This window comes from Pan troglodytes, chromosome 14, assembly GCF_028858775.2.
Source record: "Pan troglodytes isolate AG18354 chromosome 14, NHGRI_mPanTro3-v2.0_pri, whole genome shotgun sequence".
NCBI classification, from domain to species: Eukaryota; Metazoa; Chordata; class Mammalia; order Primates; family Hominidae; genus Pan; species Pan troglodytes.
Window position 1 is genome coordinate 100,018,749 of NC_072412.2, and position 23,658 is coordinate 100,042,406.

Consider the following 23,658-nt stretch of genomic DNA (forward strand, 5'->3'; position numbering starts at 1 on the left):
AATGTGAATTTCACATACACTTTTTACATGTCATAAAATATTCTTCACTTGATTTTTTTCAAACACTTAAAACTATAAAAACCACCAGGTACAGAGGCACATGCCTATAGTCCCAGCTACTTAGGAGGCTAAGGCAGGAAGATCACTTAGGCCCAGGAGTCTGGGGCTGCAGTGAGTTATGATGGCGCCACTACACTCCAGCCTGGGCAACAGAGCCAGACCCTATGATTGATTGATTGATTGATTGATTGATAGATAGATAATAGACTTTATGGATATCTATAAAATATATACTTTTATGTAAATAAACCATTTTGGAGTTATGGACCATACAAAAGCAAGCAGCAGGTCATAGTTTGTCAACTTCTGGTTTAAAGGGAGAAGCTGGCTGGGACGGAGTCCAGCCTTGCTCTCAGGAGAACACAGGTGGGGAAAAGGTGGACAAAAGTCATATTGATAGAGACCTCTCACTACTATTGCTGCTGCTCCTCTCATTTCCTATTTGTAGAACTTGTTTTCCTCTATTTTTCTTTTAAAATCCTTTAAAAAGCATGGTATCTTCCTAGAGCAATGGCTCTGAGTATAAAAAGAGCAAAGAATGGAATTTCTTAAACTTAAGTACTGGCCAGAAGAAATGTCTAAGGCCAACATGGTAGGTGTGGCCTCCCCTTGAGTCTGGGGTTCACACATTCCTTGGGTTGCATAACTCAGGTATCAGTTGATATTGTTCTTCAAACACCTATTTCTGTACAGTCCACCCACTCATCACACCACTGCCTATTAAAAACAATCCTGTTGGGTAGGGTGGGGGACCATGGATGGGGAGATTTTGCCTCCCACCACCATGCCCCATATCTGCTGAGCTCTGTTTCCACTCTTTCCTAGTTGGTTGTATTAGTCCGTTTTCATACTGCTATAAAGAACTGCCCGAGACTGGGTAATTTATAAAGGAAAGCGGTTAATTAACTCACAGTTCAGCATGGCTGGGGAGGCCTCAGGAAAATTACGATCATGGTGGAAGGCGAAGGGGAAGCAAAAGACCTTCTTCACAAGGTGACAGGAAAGAGAAGTGCCAAGCCGTGGGGGAAGAGCCCCTTAAAAAACCATCAGATCTCGTGAGAACTCACTCACTATCACGAGAACAGGATGGGGGAAACCACCACCATGATTGAATTACCTCCACCTGGCCTCTCCCCTGACAGGTGGGGATTATGGGGATTACAATTCAAGATGAGATTTGGGTGGGGCCACAAAGCCTAAACATATCAGTGGTCTAACTTTCTTTTTCAATCTTTCCACACTAGGTGATGAATCCAGTGGCTCAGGGAGTGGCAGTGGGTGCATGGATGACGTGTGTCCCACGGAGTTTGAGTTTGTCACCACAGAGGCCCCCGCAGTGGATCCCGACCGGAGAGAGGTGGACTCTTCCGCAGCCCAGCGTGGCCACTCCCTGCTCTCCTGGTCTCTCACCTGCATTGTCCTGGCACTGCAGAGACTGTGCAGATAATCTTGGGTTTTTGGTCAGATGAAACTGCATTTTAGCTATCTGAATGGCCAACTCACTTCTTTTCTTACACTCTTGGACAATGGACCATGCCACAAAAACTTACCGTTTTCTATGAGAAGAGAGCAGTAATGCAATCTGCCTCCCTTTTTGTTTTCCCAAAGAGTACCGGGTGCCAGACTGAACTGCTTCCTCTTTCCTTCAGCTATCTGTGGGGACCTTGTTTATTCTAGAGAGAATTCTTACTCAAATTTTTCGTACCAGGAGATTTTCTTACCTTCATTTGCTTTTATGCTGCAGAAGTAAAGGAATCTCACGTTGTGAGGGTTTTTTTTTTTTCTCATTTAAAATAAAAAAGGAAGAAAGAAAATAATTTTCCTTGTAAAATCGGGCCAAACCCCAAGACAGCTACATTTTCAACAAAAAAGCAAACAGAGAAAAATAAATGAACTTTAACACTGTAAGTTCAGCATTGATAGCCAACTTCCAGTGTAAGCTTTTTTGTGACAAATCCGGGTTTAAAAATGCTTATGGGGAGAAAGCTTAAAGTTTGTTCTAAATGTAGTGAAAATGCACTGTTGTCTTGGAGGTATCATCTTGCACTCTAACCAAACAACACCAAATTAATCTGGAGGTACTGATACTAAATTTGGAATCCCGTCTTTAATATGAGAACACAAATTACTACAACTCAGTACCTCTGTCTTACTCTGCCCAATTTCAATTTAGTAATGGCACCATTATTCTTAATTCCCTTAATGTCTGTCTGCTGTATCCAATTGGCACAGATTTTCCCCTTCATCTTCAATTACTAGTAGCTAACCCCATCAATTCACCTTCCTCAAGAGTCTCAATTGAAAATAATCTTTGATGATATAATCTCTGCTTTTGCCACAGGTTTGACATTAACTAGACGTTTCTGCCCCTGTGCTCATTACCCTCCCAAAACAATAGTTTTTTTAATGAATTGAAACACAATTAGATCCATTCCTGAGTTTTCATTTTTAACTATTTACTTTGTGTCAGTTGGTTTCTGCATCACAAGGGCATTCTCTTACAAAACAACTCACAACAGAAAAAAAAAGTCAAGACAAAAAAAATATATATATAGTATTGACATGGAGATTTCTTTCACTTTTTTAGTCTTAGTATGATCATCTATTTTTATATCTATGTATATATAAATCACAGATTTTAACTTCTTAATTCCAAGCTCAGGGTTGACACACCTTTGTAAGAAAATGTTTTGTCAACCAGCTCTTCTTGTTTTGTGCTGCTCAAAGAAGGGATTCCTCAGTGATCAGTGAGCACCAAGAATCAAGAAAGAGAACTTTTTATGTATCTAACTGTCCATTTATTAAAAGTTTGCCAGGGCACACCCTTCTGCATGAGTGTGCTTCAGCCTGGGTGCTCCAGACTACACCAGACTCATGGGATGAGTCATTGGTGTGCAGGGCTTTACCGGTGATGGAAACTGTATGTGTAAAGAATGTTATTCATGAAAAACCATTGCTTTCATGTAAAACACCTTCGGCCTGGGATTCCTGCCTGGCACTTGGATACATTACCTAACTCAATAGGCCAGTTTAGAGCCACAGCCTAACCTGTTCACCAAGTAGGCCAAAGCCAGGCCTTTCGCTCCCCCTGACAGAGAGAAGCAAAATAAACCAAACTGGGGCTTTATGAATACAGTTGGCTATCCATATGTTTCTTGGTTTTTATGATGCATCTGGAGTAGGGAAAAGTAATGTTTCAAGACACCGTAGTAGGCCAGTTACATTTTAATTAACTCATCGACAGTATTGACACGTAAATGGTATTTTTCAATCTGTTCTCATCAAAATTAAAATTAGTTATTGATTTAGTCATCACATTTAAGTAGAACACATGTGGCACAATAGTATTAAGTATATTCAAGCACTTTTGCAAGACAGAAAGTATTTACAAGCATCTATTGCTACTTTATGCCTAATGAAATATAAAATGTAGGATGATGAGAGACTTTGTGGCATTCTTTCATTTAAACCTTTATGAAATTAACCATCTAATTCATCATTACATACTCCTAGAAAACCTTCCATTTCACTGCCCACATTTTGGCTTCCTACCACAAATTCCACATAAGACTTCTCTATGAAGGACCAGTCATTTACATTGCTCATTTCATTCTGTGTTCAGAAGTCGGTATTGTCTTTCTCCAATAATTAAGGTGCAATACAAATTAAATCAACCTTGATTTTCCAGACTATTTGAATAATAACTTGCTTTTATGGCTTTAAACTCCAGGTCTTTCCTTTTTAAAATATTTCTGCATTCTCTTTTATGAACTAGATCAGGATGCCTTGTTTTTCCTGTGCTTTCACCCCCAAAAGGTTTTGTGCATGTGTATGAATACACATAATATTAATGAATGTGAACCCATGTTCTATACGCACTAAACACACAGTTAATATATAAACGCCTGCTTCATTTGTTTCAACACCTTCATTATCAATATGATTCATATTGATGAGATATAGTGATGCATAATGAGCCAGGCAGAGAGCTGAAATGATATCAGTTAATGATGTCACAGTGTTAGCACCCTGCATGGATGTGGTCAAAATATCATTCAAGTTGTACTTCCTAGTTTTTATCATCATATTACTATGTCATATGATTTTCAGACTAATTTAACATGAGAAATGTTTTGGCCCTAAAGGATTTCACTTAACCTAGTTACCCTATTTCAGTAAGTATTTTGGAATTCAACCCTCGAATTATTTTTTCTCATTTCAGCATAGTGATAGGGGATGCCATGAGGCTTCATTATTTTTTATGACCTGCCCCTCATTTGCTCTGATGTTCCCTAAATTCTGTAATCATATCATAACTTTTGTTATGAATAGAGAGGAATGGGCTCACTGAAACCTGACACTAGAAATTGGTGGGTGATGCTCATAACTGCAAACACTTAGCTTATTGAAGTGCCTCTATTTACATGTTCTTTAGTTATAATATGTATTTTTCTAACAGAAATACACGTCTGTAATTGGTATATATTATACTTTGTATGTGTCACAACAAAAGCTAAACAGAGGCTAAAGTCTTTAGCAGAGAAGAATGAATTACAAACTTACCAATAAGAGCTCTGTTTATGGTTCTGTATTGAAGGACAACCATGACAACCTTCTGTCATTTTCACGAAGGCCAAGTTGGTACTTTGATTATAGCCATCGTAGAACATTAGCACTAGAAATCTGTCTCCCTTACAATGACTTGTATCACCTGCTTTAAATGTAAGGGATAGAAAATACTATTTTGTCTACACTGAAAAACATTATTATTCATTGATAAGTAGTAATAATTATAAAAGTAACATTCTTTAAAGCAAACACATTGAAAATATTATTACAGGCAGAACGCTGATTTTTAATTTATATTCCCTGCTGCAGACATTAGCCTTCTTTAATTCTTTTGCCATTACATACATGTTTCGGCTACAGACTGAACACGAACTAAAGTCCCTAAGGAGGAAAAAACCTTAACATATTCCTGAGATGTGATTCTTTTATTACTTCTTTTTGCAAAGCTAATTATCAAATGATTTGATTAAACGTAGAAGCATTAGCAAATGCAAGTTTTACCTAAGACTTGCAGAAATTTAAACACATTTCCATTTACTTACTAACGAACAGACCTGATTTTTATTTAAAAACACAATTTAGCTTTGCCAACAGAAGAGTAAAGGAAACCATAACTTGTAAATTTGTAATGTGTTCCTCCTTGTTGGAGACATTAGCCAGTGTTTAGTTTTAGACCAACTTATACAAACAGAGTATTGATTTGTACACATTCTTGAGACTTGCTATATCATGGTTTGCTATGGCACAGACTCAGCTTAGCATGGGGACATTTTGAACTCCATTCAAAGTTGAGTAGTTACTGGAACCTTTGACATTGCCTTGTAATGAGGTACTTCCACGAAAAGACCCCTAACAATGGCATAATAGTGAGGTCTCTCTGTGCATATACATAATATATATGCAGGATAAATGTGTGCACCAATCAAATCTAAAATTTTATGTGACTGTCAAATGAATATTATTTGGGTTAAGATTTTTCATTTCTGATTTGGATAGAAAATTGCTATTAATCTTGTATTAAAATAGTTTTTAAAAATCTACCAGTGCCCTTTCTGCATTTTCTTAATTATTGTCATAGTCTAAATTTCAGAGCCATGGAATTTTTTGTGTTTGAGACATTTTTAGAAGCTTCAATATTAAAAAACAACAACAAACCCCGTATATTAAAACAGTGCCACTCTCCTAAGTACACTCAGCATCTGAAATCAGGAACTATTTGAACTTTAGAACATTTAGAGCTTCCCAAATGTGTATGGAAAATACTGCAGCTCTGTTCTTTTGTACTGATTTCTTCTCAGAGGATAAATTTAGTGACTTGAAAACTGATGTCAATACTTTATAAATGAGGTCAGAAAATAAGATCAAATGTGAAAAGACTAATAATTTCCCAATTTAGCCAATTGCGTTGATTTTTATACTTCTGAAATGTTTCCATCCTCTCAGGCATGCTAAATATTGTATAACCTGCTAAAGATTTATTTCACAAATACTTATTGAACTCTTATTCTCTACAAACCCTGCTCTAGGGGATTTATCACTGGCTGTGAAAAACCACCAGTTGAAAATTATTCATTCCTTAATGCAGCTAATCATAATTATTACAGATAAATAATTTATTTCAAGAATGATCTTATAAATAAAGGAACCCATACAAACAAAGGTACCAAGAATACAGCATTTAACTGTAAGAAATACTGTGATTTAGCTCACATTATTACTATTTTGGTTTTTATTGAGAAAAGTGACTATTACAAAGCAATTAAGGAATGTTAGAATAATTCCATCTATAAGATCAAAATATAACAAATTTTATTTGGAAGCAACAGAAACCAATTTATTGGGCAGGAAAAACATCCAAGTGGTTTTAGAGAAATAAATGAAACCAGACACTTTTATCAGGTAACAACAATATTTATTTTAATTTGCTCTTTGGATAAGCGGACAGGGATATAGTTAAAGTATATGCACAAATATGGTAACAGAATTACATTGATTTTAAAAATCCAACTTGTAAAACAGTGGCAATGAGGGATAAAGTGTTTTTGCATCTTGAGAGCTAGAAACATGCAGGCACAAATTTAAGTCTGTTTAAATAGACGTTGACAACTGACTTAGTGCAGACACATTTCCATTCCATAGACACATTTCTTTGCTGGTGTAAACATGTGGCCAAACATATTTTGCTGGCTCATAAATAGGGCATGCAGCAAAGCCAGGAGGAATTAGATGCCTGCCTTTATAGTCTGCTTAAGGAGCGCAAGCTCATGTATACCTTGAAGCATAAAGCAAAACGAGAAATTGGGAAAATGGGACTTTTACCCTGTGAATGCTCAAGTTTGGAGAGAAGGTGAAAGAAGGATTACAAACTGGATTCAAGAGAGCAGAAGAATATTTACCTTGACTAAAGCCACCTTCCCTTTAATAAGAACAAGCATCTGTGGATTTTTTTAATTAAAACAAAATTACTGACCTCAGCAAGTATTCACTTTTTCAAAAGATATGTAACGAGAAATCATCCCATGCCAAACAGTTCTGGGTGCAAGAGCAAGACACTAAAATTTCCGCACTCTCCCTTTAGTGAGGAAGAGACAGACAACATGTAAGCCAATAAATGAACACGAAGATTCGGAAAGTGAAAGGCTCCATGAAGGAATGAAACAGGAAATGGGATAGCGACCAGGAAGGAAACTCTCCTTTAGGTTAGTGGTCCAGGAGAGCCTGGGGTGATGGAGCTGTGATGAATGACAGGGAAAGAGACAACCATGAGCAGAGCCGGGGATAGAAATTTCCAAGCAGAGAAAGTGCAAATGCAGAGATCTCAGTTCAGGAATGACCTGTACTTCAGCGTGACTGCAGTGAGGTGCTGAGAGGTGAGATGATTGAAGAGGTGAGATGATTGAAGAGCTGACTTTGGGAATTATCCACTTTTTTCAAAAGATAGATAATGAGAAATTATCGCATGCCAAACATGGTCCTGGGTGCAAGAGCAAGACGCTAAAATTGGGGCAGCCATGTTAAGCCTAACGGCCAAAGCTATGGTCTTATCCCCTGGTGAAGCCAGAACCCTAGTGGGACACAGCAGCTCTGCTGGTCGCACTCACTAACATTTTTTGGGGGGGTGGGGGTGGGTGGGGCGGACGGAGTCTCGTTCTGTTGGAGTCTCTCGCTCTGTCGCCCAGGCTGGAGTGCAGTGGCGCCATCTTGGCTCACTGCAACCTCCGTCTCTGGGGTTCAAGCGATTCTCCTGCCTCTCAGCCTCCCGAATAGCTGGGATTACGGGTGCCTGCCACCACGCCCGGCTAATTTTTTGTATTTTTAGTAGAGACGGAGTTTCACCATGTTGGCCAGGCTGGTCTCGAATTCCTGTCGTCGTGATCCGCCCGCCTCAGCCTCCCAAAGTGCTGGGATTACAGGCGTGAGCCACCATGCCCAGCCATATTTCATCTTTATAGCATCTCTATGATATAAACATAATAATGCCCATTTTATACTGAATAAAATGAGACACGGTGAAATTAATAACTCACCCAATCACACTAAGAAGGTCATGATATGAACCCTGATCTGTAAGAACTGGACAGAAAAATGAAGGTATTAATATATAAGAATGTTTGTTTTTGTTGTTACAAATTCAATTCTCCAAGCGTGCTCTGAGTATTGACAACAAGTGTGCAAATTGGTAACAAGTGTGAAAACAGGAATCCACAGATTTCTATTAGCATAAAGGATATATGTGAAATTTTAATTCTGAGATGGAGTTGCTTCGTGTCTTAAATTTTTTTCAAAATTAAAATCCTAAGTAAATAAATGACTGGGGACTCTGGGTTCTTATGTAGTTTTGAACTTGCAGCCACCTTGAAACAAAGCATGATCCCTAAGACAGAAACACGCATCAAGCCCGCTTCCCCTTGTTTGTCAACTCGGCTTAGACACCATATTCACAGGAAGCAAATTAGATATCAAATTCACAGGGCTTAGCCCAACTCCCAGTGACTCTCCCCTATATTAGCCGTCTGTAATTTAACTCTTCTGATGGTCGAGTGGACCTAAAATATAAATCAAAACAGCTCAACAATTACCCAACTCAGATAACTAGTTTGGCAGCTTTGTAAACTACACTGACTGTTAAAACATCTTATAAAGTACCGTAACATTGAACAGCCAGCCCAATCAAAGTCCTAGTGAGGGCTTTCTTAGTTAAAATAAAGACTGCAGCATAGGGACCCCCTGTGCCTTTCATATTCCTGGAGTTAAAGCTACTTTCATTGTTGCTTTCTACCTCATGCTTGCTTAAAAGGCATGGGTCATTGCCATCTTTACCTGAGAGAATCAGGGGTATTGAGCACAGGTTGTGTCCTTCTTAAAAAGGTTCTCTAGGCCGGGTGCGGTGGCTCACACCTGTAATCACAGCACTTTGGGAGGCCCGGGGGTGTGGGGGGGGGGGGGCTGATCACAAGGTCAGAAGTTCAAGACCAGCCTGGCCAATATGGTGAAACCCCGTCTTTACTAAAAATATAAAAATTATCTGGGCATGGTGGCGGGTGCCTGAAGTCCCAGCTACTCGGGAGGCTGAGGCAGGAAAATTGCTTGAACACGGGAGGCAGAGGTTGCAGTGAGTCAAGATCATACCACTGCACTCCAGCCTGGGTGACAGAGTGAGACTCCATCTAAAAAAAAAAAAAAAAAAGTTTCTCTAGATGAGGAGTCCTCAAGCTTTTTGACACCAGGGACCAGTTTCATGGAAGACAATCTTTCCATGAACTAGGATTAGAGAGGTAATGGTTTCAGGATGATTCAAGTGCATTACATTTATTGTGCACTTTCTTTCTATTATTATTACATTATAATATATAATGAAATAATTATACAACTCACCATAATGCAGAATCTGGGAGCCCTGAGCTTGTTTTCCTGCAAGGAGACAGTCCCATCTGGGGGTGATGAGAGACAGTGACAGATCATCAGGCATTAGATTCTTATAAGGTGTATGCAACCTAAATCCCTCACTTGTGCAGTTCACAATAGGGTTTGTGCTTCTGTGAGAATCTAATGCCACCGCTGATCTGACAGAAGGCAGAGCTCAGGTGGCAATGTTCGCTCACCTGCCACTCACCTCCTGCTGTGCGGCCGGTTCCTAACGGGCCACGGACCAGTACCAGTCTGTGGCCAGTGGGTTGAGGACCCCTGCTCTAGACATTTCATAAAGGTGATGATCACGTTAGGGAAAGGTTTGTTACAAAGCTCTGTTTATTTCTGTTTCTTGATAAAACATGCCTTATATTTACATAAAGCATTTCATCCTAAAGGGAGCTTTCAAATCATTTTCTTTCATAATCTTCACTACATCTCCATGAAGTAGGCAGGAGCTACTGACCCTGTGGTACAGATCAGAGAAGCTACACAGTGGAGCCAAGATCTTCTCACCTTATTTTTGTTTATTCTCTCCTTTTCTTCTTCTTCTCTCCCTTACCCCCAGCTCACCCAAACTGTAAGGACTTGAATGTAAATCATTCTTGTTCCTACCAACCTCTTACTAGGTTATGGAACCAGCCCAGTAGTTCAGCTGCAGGGACCCAGCCACTAGTTCTCAAGCTGAGCCTGGTAGAACGATACCCCAACAGTCTTCCGATTCATCTCCACTTCTGAATCATATATTGTGAGCTATTATATACTGAGTTTCCATGTGTGAAAAAAAACTAGAAGTCCCAAAATTATATTAAGCCCAAGAAATTTCACTCAAACAGTTTTATGAAAATCCTGTTAGTGACACAGGAATGATTGTATTGGTTTTTGTTTGTTTGAACTATTGCATATGAATTAGTGCACGAAGGCTATTTTTATACAGCTGAAGGTTCTGTGATTGTGCTTGTGTTTGAACTTAAGGGGTTTTTTTAATGGAAAAGGAAAAACTTTACGTTGAGTAATGCATTATTGGACAGAGAGCATGAGCCAGGAGAAATCGGCAAGCAAAAGGGCTTTCTCTAGGGAAGAACAGAGATTTCCTCCACATCTGAAATATTCCTTCCCCTGGGGCAAGCCTTTGATCTTTCCCCTGTTTGTACCTCATGAACAAGGAGGGAGTGCCATAGAATGGCACGGGGGTGGGGGGAGCAAAATTTAAAAAGAGGGAAAAACCAAAATCCAGTACTACTGACACATGTGATAAGTTTCCTATATATTCATTTGACCATTTCTGAACCTCTACTATGAAAGTCTCCTGTCATAGAAAGGGAAGGTTCTCTACAAATAATGTAAAATAATGGTACTTAATGAAAAACTGAAAAAGAAATCACATAGGAACTCTGGTGTGTTGAATGAATACTCTTCTTCACTCACCATATGTAAATAAAAAGTCCATATGTCCCAAATTGTCTCAGACAGTCCCCATTATGTCTGTTGTCCCAGTATTATTATTAACAACACCCTTTCACTCTCCATGCTGTCCTTCACTTGAATGGTAAATTCTATGGTCACCCTAGGTATAAATAATGGCTATTCACATGATCAATTTACACTCTAATGTATATGACACCTAATAATTTTTCAAAACACCCACCCAGCTGAAGAAAGTAACGGGTAATGTTATTCACCAGTGGCTTTCCTATTTAAATCTCCCTACCTACTTGTTATATTGAAAGAAATCTGGAATCAGAATCAGGAATCCAAAAACAACTTAGACATTGCCAAGTATGCTAGATAATCCCAGTTCACAAATGCCCAGCTCTAAACGCCAGCATGCTTTCATCTCAAAATAAGCCACACTTGAAACTTGATCCCAGGTGGTTGACCCCTTCTCCTTTTCAGCAATTTTGCTGGATATGTCAGTGAACAAAACCACTGAAAATGGGTGCCACCCTAGAAGTTGTATTTTGGTTCCATTTGCTGCTGCTAGAGGGTTGTAATTTGAGGCTTGTTTTCTTTACCTGCCAATCTTAGCAGTCCCACAACCACTTCAGCTAAATTGTTCTAAGTTGTTGATAAGTTGAAAATGCTCTGCTAACATTTTCTTTTGGTTTTGACTCACATCTATGATCAATTGCTTGAGCCCTGTTTCTGGGTTGGCCATCCATACCACAGGACACATGATATTCACATCAAGTAGTACCAATAATTTATTTACATTTAATTGCACTAAATGTAACCCCACCCCTTTCTCTCCCACTCAGATGAGCATACCAGAATGCAAGGAAGTGATGGGTATGAAATTACCATAAAACTCATAATGAATCCACTCAAACTTACAGAAAGTCATTCACATATTTTACTAATTCAGTTATAAACTACTTGCAATACTTTCCAATTGATTCCTACAGTGGATTTATGAGATCTTTGTGCTGTTCCACTTAACATGTGAGAGGATGTGTTCCAAAGAGAACAAAGTGTGATATAAAAAGTGCCACCTACTGATACCCAACATATTAAAAGGTACCTCTTAGATTGACAGCTACTGGAAGAAAGGAACTTACCCTTTGATTAAATCACTCAGCCCTTCAAAGGATACTCCAGGCTTGCTTTTGCAAGATTACCTATTCCTAAAGTTATTCTTTAAAGATCAGTTGGGCACAAATGTGTACACTTGTATTGTCTACAGGGTAGAGACAAAGATTTCTACTAGAATTTAAAATATTACCCCAAACTTTTAAAATCTAGCCAAAGATCTAAATGCAATTCATTTATTATTGTGCACTGTACTATGATATATGTTTGGAAAGATATATAATTGATCAAGACATACTCTGTCTGCTCAAGGAGAAAATAACACCACCTACCAAAAAGTAATAACAAAAGCAACACTAGTAATAAGAAATGCCTAGGAACTGTTCTAAGCCCTTGCCATGTATTAATTCATCTTATTCTAAAAATAAAACATTCTAAAAAAAAAAGTAGGTACTATTGTTGTCCTAAGTAGACAGATAAGGAAATTGAAGCACAGCTAAGTTAAATGACTACCTCAAGGTCCCATACAGCTAGAAATTAGCAGATAGAAAAATGCTGCCATCGCCAAAGCTGAATATACACTATGGCTACCTGAAAAGGTGCACAGTGTTTGGAATGAAGAGAGATAAGTATTCCCTGCTCTGCAGTAGCATAAAGGAAGGAGAGAGGTTACCTTTTGGAAATAATGATCTAGTGTGGGCTCTAATGCAAACAAAGTGCATGAAAAATAGTCAATGATCATCTCATTTTTATACATGCTGTTACTCTGTCAAGATTTTTTAAATTGTGTTTCCTCTATGTACCCTGGGGTCTGGGGAGAATGCATAGCCCTGACAGGATATACATAAAGCCATATGTACATGCACATAAATATACACAGGTTAGAATAATTGATCAAATGGAGACCTGGTTCCCATCCCCACTCCATACTCCAAAGGAACAAACTCGGCAAAATATTGAGTAGCAAAGTTCTTGTTCAATCTTAAGGTCCTGATAATATTAAGACAAACCACAGTGGCTTTGTGCTGACTGTTTATGAGATCATCTAACCTCTTGACTGAATTATAGCTTACAATCACACTCTCTCTGCTTATTACCCTGTGTACAACACTCCATTATCTGCAGAACTGTCAGAAAATACCTTCCCAGCTGCTGAATTACCCTAATCACAATTTTTTTTCTTACCCAGCCCTGCTCTGGGCTGTGAGGCTCCGGGAAGGAGCAGAGGGGAGTGGAGAGTTCTGATGTTCCAGTGACAATGAGAAGGTGCTTGACATTTCCTCCACACTCTCAGCCAGCACGGTTGCCATTCACTCTCCACTTTGCCCCAAGCCTTTATTAACCCAGTATGGAATATGGCAATTTCCTAAGTCATGGTCATTAAAGTAAATACCATTTCTCCCCATAAGGCTCCCTTTAGCTGCTGTGTTCTTCGTGCTTCTTTAGCTCATGATATTTCATGCCAAATATTTTAGAGACAGTGTTCAGAAATTACCAAGCAGCTAGACTGTGAAATGTGATGTTCCCATCCATCGGGAAAAGGAGTCAGACCGCAGGGATGTTGTGTTTTGTATTTGCTTTACATTCATTATACGTTTCTTGCTGAGCCTGCTTTTCCACAAATATTGAAAACTGAGCTGACTAATGACTCTCTATTAACACCAACTCATGTTGGTGATTATGCATCTTTGGGAAGTACTTAATAAATACTATTAAAAGATTTTGCTTTACAGCGATGGCAATCATACCAGATGTGATATTGTGTTGTTAGACAAAGGCAATCTTGAAAAGCTTTCAAGGTAACATTTAAAAAGTAATCCTTTATTAGGTTGCCTAGCAAGATGTCCCATAAGCACTTAAAACCCGTAAGACGGTTGAGCTCAGATAAAGAACGCGTTACCAGATGGAGACAGTAATTACCCTGTCCCCGAACTCTAATTGTATTTACCCTGCCTTTTGCCTACGAAGTTGACAATACAATATCTGGCTTTTCAACTGGAGCACACCATTTCATATTTCCTGCTGGTACACATATATTAATGAATGGGTGCTTTCATTAACAAAAGTGTAAGACAAGAATATTTCAGTCATGCTGTTACACCTACTGCCTGATATAGATCATAAAGGACAAGAATAAAATTTAATTTGCAATAACTCTTTGGAGCTACAGTAATAGTTGCCCAGGAGTTCTTTGTCAGAGCATCTTGGCTTTTCATTAAGTACTCAGCCACTAAATTTCTTTCAATTCTGGCAGAAGCAGCCAGGGAACACTTTGGGAGCTCTATAAAAGGCACTCTCCTAATCTTCAAATCATTGGAAAGACTCTTTAGCATCTGTTAAAATATTTTTCCCTTCTAATCTGCCTGAAACTAATAGGGAGAAAATTCTGAGATGTTTCTTAATTAAGCAGTAAGAAATGGTGACAGGTGGTCTGCACTGACTTAATCACAGTTGTAAAGCATGAAAAAGGAAAAAGAGTTAAGTACCCCTAAATCCTCAGGCATCTGACTTCCCCAAGAATGTGCCTTATTGCTATTAGTAAGAAGTCTTTCCTCAGTTTGAATGAGGGAGATCCAAATGATGTGAAAAAAAACCTCAAACTCAAGAAAGAGTGAAGGCTGTGAGTGACGTAGGAAAAAAAAAAAAAAACACCCAGCAAAGCAAATTTCTACCTTTGGCAAGAGGGGAGGAAAGAGTGATGAAGGCGCCAGTCCTAGGGCAAAGGGCTCTTGCTTCTGTGCAGTTAATACTTAGCCTAGTAGCTTCTGAGTGTGGCCTGCAGGACTGCCTCCTTGACCAAGCAGGTAATGCAATTGCAGCAACTGCAAAGTATGAGGCAACAAGGAAGGTGCTGGCTGCGACTAAGCAGCATGAGCTAGCGCCACCTAAAGGGATTCCTGTGCAATTCCAAGGCATTCATTCCGCACACAGCTGGTAAAGAAAACAGGTCTGAGAGCAAAAATCTCCTTCCCCAAAACCAGTTTGTAACCCCTTTCTTAAAATCACCGTGAACGTGAGAACCTAAACCCTTAACCTACTTGCTAATCCCCATTTTCAAACTAGGACTTAGAGTCCCTACAAACTACTTACTAGCAAATCCTGAGAGCTTACCAGATAAGCATCTCAGGTAAACATTCTATCTATTCAGACCATTGACCCAGGAGATTTTTCCTGCTGCGTTTATTAAAACCCAAGACGAAAAGCAAGAATTAATTCTGGAATAGTCTTTTACACCGTTGATACACTTCTCACATCTGTGAAAATTTTATCCATGTCTTAGTTTGCATAATTGTATTGAATGATCTGTTAAGAACTGTTATAACAGCAAAAACAACAAAAACATGCTCATTTGTTCTGCCATAATAATTGTCTATTTTATCTGAAGATGGTCAGAATATGCCACCCCAAAATATGCCACTTTCACATAAGAATTATTTTGAGCTGAAGACAATTGAGAAATACCACACATAAGAGGAATTCTCCCTCCTCCCCATTTTTGCCTAAAAGTAGGGCATAAATTTCCCATTGTAAAGTTGACACAAATTTTTATTTGTAAAGGTGTTCACATCTTCCTTACTAGAAAGAGGAGAGGGCTGTTATTTGCATAACAATCTTACCAAACAACTCTTATCTATTATATATTTTTAGTCACCTTCCCACAACTTACCTCCCCTAGGAGCCCCAATCCCCCTTTCCTTTATCTAGGTCTCCAGAATTTATCACCCTCTGTTAGGATGGTATATAAGCTCTCAATTCTAACCAGCCCTCTGAGTTACTCATCAGTGAGTTCTCCCTCATGTCCTACATATACCATGTGTAAATAGGCTCTGGTTTTTTTTCTTCTTTTAACCTGTCTTTTATCAGTTTAATTCATAGGCCTGGCACTAAACCTAAGATGATAGAGGAAAAGTTTTTAGCCCCTTATCTATTCTTATAAGAATTATATGAAATAAGTATGCCATACTACCAACTCACTTCATGTTATTTATTTCATTTTCCTCCACAAAGAGGCCAAAATCTGGTGGTTTGAAAGACCTCACTAAGTATAGGAATTAAATATAGTACTGGTGTTTTTGTAATTCATTACTTGCAGATTTCATACTTGCTAATTCACCTACTCATTAAAATTCATTTTCATAGTGATTTGCAGACAGGCATATGCACAGAGCGGTGACAAATTTAAGTCATCTGATGCCCACATTCTAGCTGAGGTTCAACAAGGTGATGCTCTGCCTTCTCATTTCAACTCTTATACTAAAACTAGTGTTCTTTTCACGGTCTATTTAGTACCAACTTTTTCTCAGTTTTGTGCTTTCTGTTGATTTTGCTGTTTACAATGTCCCCCACCAAATGTGGTGCTGAAGTGCTGTGTAGTGTTCCTAAAGCTGAGGAGTTCTTGAGGTGTCTTACAGAGAAAATGCATGTGTTAGATAAGCTTCGTTCAGGCATGTTACAGTGTTTGTGGTGGCAAGTTGAAAGTTAATGAATCAATAATGTAAATTATATATATTAAATAAGATGTCTTTAAACAGAAACACAATTAAATAGTTATATGTTTATCAGTTGATTAAAATGTTATGACCAGAGGCTTGTAGGAACCCTGTATTTCCCCCTAGGGGCAATGACTCAGTCTTCACTACAATTATAGAGCATAACTTCCATAAATAATGAGAATCAACTGTCATCAAAATTGTTTGTTTCATGTGCTTCCCTACTCGGTTGACTCTAACCAAAACTGATAACAGTTGCAATAGTCTTGATGTTAAGTCACATCCATTTTAATGGAGATGTCTTCTCTGGTTTTCTCTTTAGCATCTTATAGCTTTTTTTAACAAGTCTTTTGATCTCAACCACAACTAGACCTTTCTAACACAATGTTTCCCTCTATATATGTGGCTTTCTGATGTCAGTGGATGATTTGACCAGCTTTGGTCCTGCTCATAACCCTGAGGACTGAGAAAATTAATATCTTGGTGTGCCTTTAACTGTGTTCTAAGGAGTGAGAGGTAGCGACATGAGCTATATCCAAAGGAATACTTGGAAGCCTTCTTCTAGACTTTTGATGGCCTGGGAATTCCACTGATGTCACATATGCCTTTGTAGAATAGAGGGAATTTAACTCCGATCTCAGTCAGCACCCCCAGCAGGCATAGCTACATAATTTACCAGGCCCACTGAAAATGAAAACATGGGATGCCTTATGTAGGAAAAAAGTACAGTTATAGTCGCTAAAATATAAACCTTTTTCCTTTCTCCTATGGTCTCTCTTCCTTAATTTGCCATGCCACTTTTTTTTTTAACTTGCTATTTAATGCTGTTCTAAGAAAATTAAAATATTAGCACACACTTTATCGTTCATTTTTTAATCGAGCACTGCCAGTTTTAAATGAAAATATACGTGCATTTAACAGAAATCCCTGAAATTACACAATCCGTATTTCATAGTTTGTACATGCGTATGTATTTTGTTCTTATCAAAGCAGTGAAAACACTGCACAAAACTCAAGAGTTTTTATTTCATTTCTTGATACTCACAGATTCTACCAACATGCTCTATCTTTAGCCTACTGAACAGGAAGGAAGAAGTGAAAGGAAAAATAACTATGGGTTTTTCTATTTTTTTCTTTTCTTTTTATGTCATTTTCAGGGTAAGTGGTTGACTAATACGGAAGTAATACAAGTGAGGAAATATACGATAAGTTTCCTTAGTCATTTGTCTTACTTAGAATTGCCTTCTTATTGCATTTGAAGCAAATTCTCATTCAAATGGAAACATGGTCCCTCTGTGTGTCAGCACCCCTGCTTAGTCATAGCTGTGACGTGTTTACTAATACTAACTATGAGTCTCACTGAACTCCCACACATCATAGGTTCCCTGGAGTTTTGTACTCATGGGACATTACAAATGCTACAAGTGAAAGAGGTGACAAGGAACAGCAGACATGTATATTTTGCACCTATCTTCTGCTCACATACATGTTGCATTGTCCCATCATATTTTATATACAAAGTACAAGTTCAAAGATAAAATTATCAAGAATTTCAAGATAATGATAATGGAGCATTGAAGCAAGCCCAGGGCCCTTCTGAGCATGAGACCCTGTGAAACTGTACAAGTAACACACCAATGAAGCTGGCCCTGGTACCCAGCTCAGGCTGGGCCATGCATCTGGAACCCATGTGTGGCTTCTAGAATTATTTATGGAAAACACTCACTAACCTAGAAAGGGTAATCTTGAAACAAGGAACTACTTCCAGGAGAATAATAAGCCCTTGCAACAGTGAATGTGGTCACTCAGCCTGGATTGGTCCCAGTTATCAAAAAGGAAGCTCTGGACCTAGAACTAGCTGAGCAAATTGCAGGAAGTCATTTAAAAAGGCACTGAGATGATCTCATGTTAAAAAAAAAAAAAAGGAAGAAAGAAATCTGAAATCTGGATCTGAGTGAGATGCCACACAGATCAGCTCAGCTCTGAAAAATACATACACCTTTAGAAAGAGATGAACATCAGCAGGTGTTTCAAAATCAATGGTGCCTGTAGGGAATGATTTGAAGAAAAGAGAGGATTTCCAGCGTATAAAGTGAAAAACTGCTCAAAGCAGAAAGATTGAAGTTGGGTCAGGGTGATAAACATAACAAGGGAAGGAGGAAGGAAAAGAGCCTGTTTTAGAAGCAGCCACACAAGTATCTTTGACAATGAGGGAGGATAGGGGATTTCATGTGAGGTGCCGTTATTTGAACTCTGTAGGTGAGAATGAGAGTTTAAACTTGAGAAAATGAGAGGAAGCAATTTCCAGAAACTGTGAGTGCAGGTGGTGAGAGGAGAAAAACCAAATGGAGGATAATGCTGGCGGAAGGCTCTGAAAGGTGGATGGAAGGAAGAGTAAGAAAGCAGAGGCCAGACATGGTTATTAATTGATGGTTTGGCTTTGCAGATTTGATTGTCCTTCCAAAATCATTTGTGCTTTTTAAATTTGAAATGGATTGCTATATATAGTTGTGTCTTGTGGCAAACAGACTCTAAGGTGGTCCCTATGGTTCCTGCCTCCAGTTTCATGCCCCTGTGTGGTCCCTTCCACTTGAATGTGCATGGCACCTTTCACTTACTTCTAACTGTATTAGTCCTTTCTCACACTGCTATGAAGAAGTACTTGAGACTGGGTAATTTACAAAGAAAAGAAGTTTAGTTGACTCACAGTTCTGCATGGCTGGGGAGCCCTCAGGAAACTTATAATCATGGTGGAACGCACCTCTTCACAGGGTGGCAGGACAGAGAATGAGTGCAAGCAGAGGAATGTCAGATGCTTATAAAACCATCAGATCTCATGAGACTCACTCATTATCACTAGAACAGTATGGGGAAAACTGTTCCCCTGATGCAATTGCCTTCATCTGATCCCACCCTTGACATGAGGCTATTGTGGACATTATAATTCCAGGTGAGATTTGGGTGGGGACACAGAGCCAAAACATATCAGGGAAGAATTCCTCAAGTGAAACCATATCACTCACCAACAGAAAATAGCAAAGGTAAAAGCAAGTACATGAGGTGTGTGAATTATGAAATTATGTTATATAAGACTGTGATACTTATCTTGCCAAAAGTTTCTCCCCCTTGCTAGCTTTAAAGAAACAAGCAAAAATGTTGGTAAGGCCCAGTAGCATCCAGATGACAAACAGCAAGTAACTGAGGCCTTCAGTCAAACAGGCCACTGGAACTGAATGCTGCCAATAACCATGTGAGCTGGGAAGCAGACCCTTCCGCAGTCCAGCCTCTGATGAGACATCAGCCCTGGCTGCTGCCTTCATTGCAGCCTTGTGAGACCCTGAGCAGAAAATACAGCTATTCTGTGCCTGGATTCCAGACCCACAGAAACTATGAGATAATAAATGTTTGTTGTTTTGCACCTTCAAGTTTGTGTCCATTTGTTACACAGCATCAATAACCAATACATGTGTACAGTACTTTATAAAGTTCAAGTTGACTTTTGGGTCATTTAACTTTCCTCCCCATTTTACCTTTTCTTCAAACCCTGCTTTCTTTCCCTGAAGGCATATAAAGTCCTAAATCAAGAGTCTAGTAAGAACCCACCACATCTTTCATTAATGCTTGAAACATAATCATAATATCTTTCAGAATTTTTAAAACAATTATATGATAGTGTATGAAGGGGAAGGAGAGGTTCTGTTAAATATTTTCAGGGGCAAAATGGAGGAGACGACTCATTTCTATATATAGATTGAGTAACCCTTATTCAAAATGCTTGGGGTCAGGAGCCAGGGCTCACACCTGTAATTCCAACACTCTGGGAGGTTGAGGCAGGAGGATGACTTGAACTCAGGAGTTCAAAACCAGCCTGGGCAACATAGCAAGACCTCATATCTAGTAAAAATAAAAAAAAAAAAAAATAGCTGGGCATGGTGGTGCATGCCTGTAGTCCCAGCTACTCAGGAGGCTGAGGTGGGAGGATCACTTGGGCACAAAAAGTTGAGGCTGCAATGAGCCATGACTGCACCACTGCACTCTAGCCTGGGTGACAGAGTGAGACCCTGTCACAAAAAAAGAAAAAAAAGAAGAAAAGAAAAAAACCTTGGGACAAAAAGTGTTTCAGATTTCAGATTTTTTCTAATTTTGGAAAACTTGCATATACATAATGAGATAGCTCATGGCGGGGACCTAAGTCTAAACATGATATTCATTTATATTTCATAGACACCTTAAACACATAGTCTGTATGTCCAATAATAATTTCATACAATATGTTTAATATTTTTGTACACGAAACAAAGTTTCTGTACACTGAACCATTTTACCACCATTTGTGGGTGTGCTTGCATAGGAGAATCTGGGTATGTTCAGAAAAGATATATTGCAGCCGAAGGGGGATGGGAGGGTCTTTTTTCCTTGGCGTTGCTAAACAAACTATGTGTTGTGCATCTGCATTTTGGTTGCAACCTGTCACACGAGGTCAGGTGTGGAATTATCCACTGGTAGCATCATGTCGGCACTCAAAAGGTTTCAGATTTTGGAGTATTTCAGATTTGGGATTTTTAGATTTGGGATGCTCAACCTGTTTAAAGCATTCAAGTTGTGTAGTGCCTTTATACCTTAAGAATATTGTTTCTGTTTTCACACTAGGACTAATGAAATTCTCATAACTGAGGGCTAAACAGTAGAGACTGTCCTTTGTTCAAAAGTAATATAAGAGTTCCCAAAAGCTAAGGAGAACTAAGGTTACTTTTGATCCCATGCTTTTCCCTACACTCCTTGAAGCCAAGGCTAGCAAGACCTCATCTCCACTAAAAATTAAAAAATTAGCTGGGCATGCTGGTATGTGCCCAGCTAATAATATTATTACATATTAAAACCACTTTTGGTAATCCAAGCACTTTGGGAGGCTGAGGTAAGAGGATCACGAGGTCAGGAGACCGAGACCATCCTGGATAACACGGTGAAACCCCGTCTTTACTAAAAATACAAATATTAGCCAGGCGTGGTGGCAGGCACCTGTAGTCCCCGCTACTCAGGAGGCTGAGGCAGGAGAATGGCGTGAACCTGGGAGGTGGAGCTTGCAGCAAGTCGAGTTTGTGCCACTGCACTCCAGCCTGGGCGACAGAGTGAGACTCGGTCTCAACAAAACAAAACAAAAAAACACTTTTGTTTTCCCACTCTCTGAATCCAAAAACAAGCAAAAACACTTTACTCCATCTTTGTGGTTTTTTTGGTTCACAATAAATTACCAAACCATGAATGAAGAGACTGCCCAAAGTTATCAGTGTTCCAAATGACATAATGACATGACCAACTATATGTTATGTGCAAGAAATTTCCCTACCAATGAGTATGTGCGCTTCCCGGAAGGAGGCTCTACTGTTGATTATAGAAGGCGATGCAATCCTAGGTTTAATTTAGCTGCTAAGAAACTCAGAGCTAGATTCAGTGTCCAACTCTGTAACTAAACTGTGCTAGGAACAAAGTATTATTGATTCTTGTGTTCCTTCCGCTTTGTTGTTGTCCTTTTGGTGTTTTTAATTGTTCTCTGTTTTCCATTTTATTTACCTTTGTCAGCCAAAGCTTCTGAGGATAAGTAAGGCAAAAATTGCATGGAAACAAAAAGGTCCTCCATTCCTTTTTATCATCAAAAAACATAAACTTCAGATTCGCAAACATTAGTTCAGATTCAGTGAATGATCACTGAACCCCTTCTACATGCCAGCAACTTTTTAAATGTTTTCATACATGTTATTAAGTCAATCCCTGCTTAGAAAAGGAATTTAGTCTCAGATCTCTGCCTTTTAGTTCAGTGTTCTGTGTTCTTTCTGTTGTATTACGGAGTTTCTCCTTGTAAGCTTGACAGGGTCTTCAAGATCATTTAATCCCAACACCTCCTTCCCCAATTTTACAGATGGACAAAATAAAGCACCGAGAGGTCACCTTGCCTCACCTTGCTTACCCAAGATCAGCTGCTAGCCAATGGAAAACTTGGGATTAAATGTCCCCAGTCTCCTGTCTCTGGGCCCACAATGTTGGCTCTCCCCAAGCTCTTTGTCTTTCCCTCCTCCTTGCCATTTAATCCTTTCCATTTTCCTGACATCCAGGACCATGTTGTTGATTTCATTACCTCTATCTCAACAATTTGGTGATCACTTCTGGCAGATGAGTTTGCAAACTAGTACTTCCAGCTCTGAACTTCCTCTGGGGTGGCAATTTGCATCTATAATTCCCTAAAGGTCACTGAATAAAATAATTTAAACTGTTATTATTTATTTATTCAATTATCCAAATAATATATATATTATATAGTATAATATATATAATCTATAATATATATTATATAGTATAATATATTATATAGTATATTATAATATATATTATATAATATATAATATAATATAATAAGTGATTTCTATGTGCCAGGCACTGTTCTGGGCATTGTATTCATGACACTTACTTTATATGTGGGAGACAGACAATAAACAAAATGAATAAGGAAAGGGATAGGATGTTAGATAATGTTAAGTGTTAAAGGGAAAAACAAATGAGAGAGAGGGATATGAAGTGCCAAGGTGGGGAATTGAAATTGTACGCAGGGTGGTCGGGAAAGACCCCACCAAGAAGGTAGCTTTTGGGTAAAATCATGAGAGAAGTAAAAGAGCAAGCATGCCTGTGTCAGGGAGAAAAGTATTCCAGAGAGAGAGAACAGTATGTGCAAATGCCCTGAGACATAACATGCTATTGAGGAACAGCTAGGAAACCGGCATGACTGGCATGGCGTGAGCAAGACAGCGGGAGTTGTAGGAATGAATTCAGAGAGGGAAGAAGAGAGGTAGATCGCATGGGTCTTTTAAGTCATTGTAAGGTTTTGGCTTTTCCTTGAGTGAGGGGGGCATAGCTGGGGGGTTTTAATGGGGAGTGACAGGATGACTTCTGCTGCTGAGGGAGGCTGTGTGAGGACAAGGGCAGAGGCAGGATCTGCTTAGGAGGCAATTACAGTTGTCCAGAAGAGAGGTGATGGGGGCTTGGAGATGATAAGAGGTGATCCACACCCCATATAGGGCTACATAAAGACAGCACTGACTAGACTTACTCA

The 23,658-nt window shown here is 39.0% G+C and overlaps 2 protein-coding genes across 3 annotated transcripts in view; one reads left to right on the forward strand and one right to left on the reverse strand.

Annotated features, from left to right (window-relative positions):
- Positions 1–5,669, forward strand: part of GPC6 (glypican 6) — a 1,182,651-nt gene extending 1,176,982 nt beyond the window's left edge. For both annotated transcript variants that reach the window (XM_003952414.6, XM_509698.7), the window contains one exon: positions 1,305–5,669. In XM_003952414.6, the coding sequence (XP_003952463.1) occupies positions 1,305–1,507 (203 nt within the window). In that variant the 3' untranslated portion in view covers positions 1,508–5,669. The remainder of the gene's footprint in view (positions 1–1,304) is intronic.
- Positions 1,823–23,658, reverse strand: part of DCT (dopachrome tautomerase) — a 156,374-nt gene continuing 134,538 nt past the window's right edge. Inside the window, exons 10-11 of the mRNA XM_063792606.1 lie at positions 9,505–9,560; positions 1,823–8,675 (exon numbers count right to left, since the gene is read on the reverse strand). Of these exons, the coding sequence (XP_063648676.1) occupies positions 8,604–8,675; positions 9,505–9,560 (128 nt within the window). The 3' untranslated portion in view covers positions 1,823–8,603. The remainder of the gene's footprint in view (positions 8,676–9,504; positions 9,561–23,658) is intronic.